At 44.5% G+C, this 7500-nt stretch overlaps 1 protein-coding gene across 1 annotated transcript in view; it reads right to left on the bottom strand.

The window, feature by feature from the left end:
• reck (reversion-inducing-cysteine-rich protein with kazal motifs) overlaps nucleotides 1–7500 on the bottom strand; it is a 106447-nt gene that overhangs the window by 15864 nt on the left and 83083 nt on the right. The window contains exon 17 of the mRNA XM_063207222.1: nucleotides 1717–1912. Within this exon, the coding sequence (XP_063063292.1) occupies nucleotides 1717–1912 (196 nt within the window). The remainder of the gene's footprint in view (nucleotides 1–1716; nucleotides 1913–7500) is intronic.

Below are 7500 nucleotides of genomic sequence, written 5' to 3' on the forward strand. Positions count from 1 at the left end.
TTCCAGACTAGGTGCTGCCCCCTGGTGAAATATTGGACGAGGTGCGCCTGGGGCTATGTTGTAAATCGCAAGTCTGGGTTATACCTCTTCATTCAGATAAAAATGGAAATTCTCTGCACCCCACCTATATGTTTGGATGCCCACATCTCTCGTGGATATGAAATAAATCTTGCATAAATAAACACAGCTGAGGATTGGTTATTCTGTACATTACAAACACAGTAAATCTGTGTCTTCTGTCATTTATCTCAGACAACAAATATCTACTGTCTACGTATTATAGCCAGTATTGGCACTACATACCTAAAGTGATGCTATGATTTCTTTATGGGACTTTTAAATAGTTATATACTGTATGTAGAAATATGTAGAACTTTTGGACTCACTCACAGTGCCATGTGTACAGACTAAACACAGAAAAGACTGCACTACCCCTGCCAGCCTCTCTTTTTACTCTTGTGAAACAGCGAGCCCTGGTGGCGAAAGCGCCCGGTGGCAACTACAGCCAAATTTAGGATATCCCTTCAGGGCAGCCATGGACAACTTCCCAAGAATGCATAACTTCAAGCATTTTTCAAAACACAATTTTTTGAGGTGCATCATATTAACCATCTACATTTCTCACTATGTTGTACATATGTGTTGAGTAGGTTGAGTGGGTATGATGTTTTATTGATGTATGCATGCAAGCGTGTCTTACTGCATGTGCATACCATGCTTATAATCAACCAGTGCTCTCCCCCATCCTCCTCCATGACTGAGGTACCCTGAGCATGGTACCGTCCCACCGCACTGCTCCCCATGGGGCGCCACTGAGGGCTGCCCCCTTGCACGGGTGAGGCATAAATGCAATTTCGTTGTGTGCAGTGTGCAGTGTTCACTTGTGTGCTGTGCAGTGCTGTGTCACAATGACAATGGGAGTTGGAGTTTCCCAATGGGCTTTCACTTCACTTATAAGGCCTGTATTACACTGTTTGAATTATGTATTCCCACCATGTTCACAAAAAGGCTTCCATCTGCGTATGGCGTATGTCTTTTCATTGTCTGTCATTTTCTTCAAAGCAACATACCATACTAAACACATAAAATTGTAAATTGTAAGTAGAAAATCAAGTAGAAATCAAACCACGTATACTTCAAAAAGTACAAACTTACACATTAGCTACCGCACTACACTATCTCCACCATCATGCTTTTGATTCTGACCTGGTTACTATTACATTTATCTTTTGATTTGATTATTTGAATGAATAGAAAGGGAGGGTGAATAAATTAAATACTACAATCATTCTTCTTACAGCCAGGGCTGGGATTTGGGAAAGGGAAAAAAAAAACAAAAATCAGAGATAAATGCAGAGAATCTTTATTCATGATAGGACAGTGAAGGTGGTGACAGGAAGGGAGTGGGGAGAGAGATACGGGGAAGGGCCGGCAAAGGACCCGGGCCAGGAATCGAACCCGGGCCAGCCGCATGGTAGACGAGTGCCATACCGTTTGGTAAAGAAATAGAGAATCTTTTCTATCGTGACAGGGGCTTTCCATGTGCAATTTCAGATTGGAAAATCAGTGATTCCTGATAAGTTTGAATCTCTGCCTGGCTGACGTACCTAACATGACATTTCTCCAGGGACTGTACCTTGTATCTAAATATCTGTAAGTGTCACTTTGGATAAAGTGTGTCAGCTAAGTGTAATGTAATGTACATGCTCTTCTTACTTGGCAGTGTCCGCGGTAGGCCAAGGTCTTGCCTCTCTGGTAGAGCATGCAGAGGTTGGAGTGCTCCATGTTGTCCGTGTCACACACAGGATCCAACTGGTTCTTGTCACAGCTGGGCGGCCGGCTCACACACTCAAACTGTCGGCATGGAAACTCGGACGTGTCCGTCAGACACACTCTTCTCCTGGGCACGCACCTGTTGAGCAGTCATCACCAAGGAAACGAGAGCATTCAGCAAACAAGCCAGTAAACAAATTTAGAACAAAAACATGTCAGCAAACAAACGACAAATAATTACAGTTTTGGTGATGTGCAATTATAGTCTCTGATTGTAATAATTTGCCAAATGAATAACCACTGGCGCCACAGCTGTTGCCTGCTCAGAGCTTGGTCTAATTAATAGAATTCATATAAAGCATTAACACTCCGAGAGGGTTTATTTTCCAGTTTCAATTAGGCCACTCATTTGCTCTTACAGACACAATCTGATACGCCACAGATGTGAAATACAATCTGAAGCGATGACTGAAAGGGGTTTTAAAAAGTTTGCTTATCTGCTTCTACATCTTCCACATCAATTTAGAAGTTGACTGTAAAGAATCTCATTCATGCAGATTCTCATTCAAATAAACTCTTTTGACTTCGGCTTTCATGGAGAACGCCACAGCAAGTCATCAGAGATGATGCGTCTCAAAGAGCTAATATAAGAATAGACTCCAATCAGGGCCGCTGAGAGCTTTGGCTGGGGCCAGGACAAAGTCATCTGAAAGCCCCCCCACACACACACACACCCCCACACACACACATACACACACACAGAATACATTGGCTACAATGTAATTAGAGTCCAATTCTGGGCTCCCTCTGTCCCTGGGCCCGGGACAGCTATCCCCTTTGTCCACCCCCCTGTTGGCTTCCCTGCTCCAATAGATAGCGCATGAGGTGGCGGCTGCACTCAATGACACTGTGCTGATGGCAGCAAAGCCAGCACAGACTCAATAGACACAGGGGACTATAAATGTAAATGTACGCCCGCACGCACACATACACGCACGCATGCACGCACGCACGCACGCATGCACGCATGCACGCACGCACGCATATAAACACACACAGAGTTTATGCAGAGAGTAGTCTGGATAAGACCTGCCAGTGTCTGACTGAACCTCCTCCCGCCTTGTCTGTGTCTAGATGTGTGTGCGTGTGCATGTGTGTGTGGGTGCATGGATGCATGCGTACCGTATATGCGTGTGTGTGTGTGTGTGTGTGTGTGTGTGTGTGTGTGTGTGTGTGTGTGTGTGTGTGTGTGTGTGTGTGTGTGTGTGTGTGTGTGTGTGTGTGTGTGTGCGTGTGTGCGTGTGTGCGTGTGTGCGTGTGTTTGTGTGTGCGTGCTTGCCTGTGTGTGTTTGCGTTTGCGTGTGAGTGTGTAGGTGTGAAGAGTTAGTGAAGGGAAAGTTTAAAAAAACAAGCTGGCAAACTTTTCCTGAAAGACTGCTTTTGACTGTGCTTTTGCGGGTGCGGGTGTGTGTTTGAGTGTGAATGAGGGTGTCCACTTGAGGTCAATGGTGGTGTCTGTGGTGGTCATTGGTAAGCTGTGTTAGTCCAGAGCAGTGGCGGAACAAATGTATACAGGGCCCTGGGGCAAGACACTGATACGGCCCCCCATACAGCCTGCTAAGCTCATAATAGGGCCCCAACTATCAATACGCCAGGGCCCTGGGCCCAGGGGCAAGTGCCCTGCTCACTCCCCCTATAGCTCCGCCCCTGGTCCACAGCCAGACCTACAGTACCCTCCCATCAAAAGTTTAAATGAACCCACTGACCACAGCAGCGTTTTTGCTCTCCCTCGTCTCCTCTCTCCTTCCGGCTCTCGCTTCACCTCTCCCCTCCCTTCTCTCCTCTCCCCTTCTCTCATCTCTGTCTCCCTCCTTCATTTCAACCTCTCTCTCTCTCTCTCCACCTCTTCCATCCCTTATTTTTCTGCCTTTCCTTCTATCTCTCTTTCTGTTCTCTCCCTCTACTTCTCCCCATCCCCCTCTCTCTACCTCAATATTTTCCCGCCTCTATCTCTCTCTATTTCTGTGTCTTTCTCTCCATTTTTCTTTGCTGCCCCTGCCTCTCTTCCTCCATCTCTCATTTTGTCCCTCTCTCTCTCTCTCTCTCCTCTCCCTCCACTGCAGGTGCTTTTTAAAAGCCTTGCAGTCAGAACACAGCGAGCCTGCTGTAGCGCTCGCAGGTTACCCACTACCCAGGGCTAAAACTCATTTCACACAGCTGCTGAGTGGGCTGAGCTGAGGAGCGGTGTGTGTGTGTGTGTGTGTGTGTGTGTGTGTGTGTGTGTGTGTGTGTGTGTGTGTGTGTGTGTGTGTGTGTGTGTGTGTGTGTGTGTGTGTGTGTGTGTGTGTGTGTGTGTGTGTCCCTGCGTGCGAGCGAGCGTGTGGAGAAGTGAGACGGCAAACATTTCCTGCAATGCTGCTCTTAACTAGACGTCCATGATGCCTTGCTCTATCCTAATGAACTGTTATATTGGCAGCCAATGGCAAAACAAATTTCACAACAATGACCTGTCTTAACTCCAGCAAAGTAAGGCCCACACTGCCAAGACTGTAAAACAGCTTAGTGTACTGTACAGTGTAGTGTATTACTTATTTGTTTTTATTTATTTACTGTCTGTTTCCAAGTCTTGTCTACCTTGTTTTAAGTCTTGTCTGTCCTTAATACCACTTGAAATTCCCTTTCGTTGTAACAAAGTTTGACTTTTACGTTCACATTGACTTTGTAGTGTAGGAGTGAATGAGCACTCAAATGACTTGATCAATCATAAACTTGCAATCACAGGCTTGCAATTACAAAGTTATGCCTGTAGCCAAAGGGTCCGAGTCTCAGTGACAACAGGTAAGTCAGTTTCCCTTAAAGAACCACTTCAGTCAATTTCAATATGCTGTTGTATTGCTCACGCTACCCTTGACTTGTCAATTCCCGGTGATGCCACATTTTCCGGCTCAGCCCTTTCCGAGATATGAGCTATTCTAATGGGGGCAGCGTTTGTTTACATTTTTTTTTTTAAATAACATAAGCCTACTCCAAATATTTTCCCAAAAAGGTACCATTGTTTGCTAGTTCTCTGCTGAAGTTGTACAGTATAACCTTTTGGATGTTTTTGGGAATAAATAAAAACGCTTTTTGAAATGTAAACAAAGCTCTGCCCCCATTACAATGACCAAGATCTCAGAAAAGGCTGAAGGAAAAAAAAAAAACTCAGGTACTGACAAGTCCAGGGTAGTGTGAGCATTACAACTGCATATTGACATTGACTGAACTGGTCCTTTAACCTTTAGTGTTCCCTCCTGTGCCATTGGAGGAGGACTAAAACCAGCATCTCTCTGAATCATACTATGCACGCCAGCAGCATCTTTTCCTATGCACGTTACTATCAACCAGGCCTGCCAACAGGGGGCAAACAGGTCAGTTGTACCGAATCCAGGGAAAGGGGTGGGCCAAAAATTGGACCAGATTACATTGTATCTATTGAGAGGGGGGCTTTAAGATGCTTTTGTCCTGGACATAGTCAAAGCTATGGGCTCAGGTGGTAGAGGAGCCGTTTGGCAATCAGAAAGTTGCAAGTTCGAGCCCCACTCTGCTTGACCCCATCAATGTGTGCTTGAGCAAGACACCCAACCCCAAGTTGCTCCTTGTGGCAGGGTGGTACGGGTGTGCGAATAAGAGCGTGAATGGGTGAATGTGAGGCATACAATGTAAAGCGCTTTAAGTGTTCGAAGGAGTGGAGTAAAGCGCTATATAAATGTAGTCCATTTACCAAAGCTGTCCGCAGCCCTGTTGTCAACCAACCACCTCTACCTCATATTGGAACTAATAACACTGCTGCTACGTGGGAGTCTGAAGGCCAAATAAAGTCGCTCGTCACCCCACCAGCTGTCTAGGACACACAGACTCTAAACTCCAGGTCAGAACATTCTGTGCAAAAAATAATGAAAAAAGCCTTCACAGAAATATAAACGGTACCAGTAAACAAAAAAAGTTGCTGGTTGTCAAGCCTTTTAGAGCTTGACTGGTGACTGGTTCACAGTGTCTGCAAGGTCTGCATGCTTTTAGCTTAGGCTAGACGGCTCCAATTTTAAATCTAAACCTTGTCCAAACGTATTGTGCACAGTGCATTAGCTGATTTTGCCTTATACAGTAATGGGGTGTATGTGCAGTATTCTTGTGTTGCGTATGAGGACTTAATAGCCTGGTGTGCTTAAGAAAATCTGCAAATATTTCCATCAAGTCCACACAGGAACTAAATTATTAACCTGAAACATTTCAGTTAGTTGCACAACAGGTATGGATTTCTGAATAGCCAATGGAATGGAATAGTTAATGCGCACAATGTTCTCTCTCTCTTCCTTTTTATACAGAGAGAGAGAGAGAGAGAGAGAGAGAGAGAGAGAGAGAGAGAGAAACTGATGTGCTTGGGGGTTTGGGAGCACTACTAAGAGGTTGAAAGTGGATGTCCACATGTATTATACAGTATATGCAGAGGAAATATAGTATGCGTGTGAGTGTATGGACTGTATGTTACAGCAGTTTGTGTGTGTGCCTGTTTGTTCATGCATGTAGGTTGGCTGATGTTTTCTCAACTGAAGTGTATGTGTTTATACAGGAACATTTTAATTATTTATGGTTTATCCATGATAGTCCAGACCTCGTGATCAACCAGATATACTAGGCATGTGCACATCCGTGTAAACAGGAAATTCATTCATTCATTATTTTTTTTTCCTATATATTTTTCAGGGCTTTTATGTATTTATTGTTGATGGGACAGTCCAGACAGAGTATGACAGGAAGCTAGTGGGAGAGACAGGGCACAGTTGGGACATGACCCAGGCTGGACTCGAACCTGGGTCCCCCTGGGCATGCAACCCCTAGGAAATTCATTTCTACAGATAACGAGGTTAGACTGCTTCTTAACCCATTGATGCTGGAGGCTGCATATACGCTGCATTGACCCAGGCGCCTGGAGCGACATAGACTGTCTATGCTGAGATATTTAGGTTGTTATAGGGCTTAGGCATTTACAGTGGCAGGTGTTTTTGCAGGTACCTTAGGCTAAAATGGGTTACAATGACACTATGCGACATGATGTCCAGAGCAACAAATGAATGGAAATCTACAGAAAATATAGAGAGATAGTAAGAGACAGTGGCCTCCTTTACATGAGATATTTAATTTAGAATAAAGCTTAATTCCGCTTTGAAAACGTCATGCATACACTTCACAATTCGGAATAAACCCATTGATGCCTGATGTTGCATTGCGCAACATTGGCCCCGGCGCCTGGAGCTGCATTACGCAACATTCAGGCTCATGACATTTGAGACAACTTTATTAAAAATATCTGTTTGTTTGAGATGAATGAACACATTCTAATGAAAGATGAGGGTCTTAGCGTTTAAATGCAACGTAGTGCATATTTGTATGTGCTTCAGAAGCTGAGATATTTAGGATTTTACAGGCTGAGGCCAGCTTTTCTTAAAAAGGGCTCAGGCATTCAGCACCCTTTTTTGCAGGTATCTTAGGCGTCAATAGGTTAAATGAAAGATCAAAGTAAAGTCGACAGAACTATTTAATTCTGAATTATTAATTCTGAATTAAAAACGTCATGTAAACGTAGCCAGTGAGTGTGAAAAGCTAGAGGATGCAACGAAAACCACGAAACCACCACGGAAACCCAAAGGACTTGAGGTTCTGCTTGTCCTTATCAGAACACCACCCTAGACA

This window comes from Engraulis encrasicolus, chromosome 9 (assembly GCF_034702125.1).
Source record: "Engraulis encrasicolus isolate BLACKSEA-1 chromosome 9, IST_EnEncr_1.0, whole genome shotgun sequence".
Taxonomy (NCBI): Eukaryota; Metazoa; Chordata; class Actinopteri; order Clupeiformes; family Engraulidae; genus Engraulis; species Engraulis encrasicolus.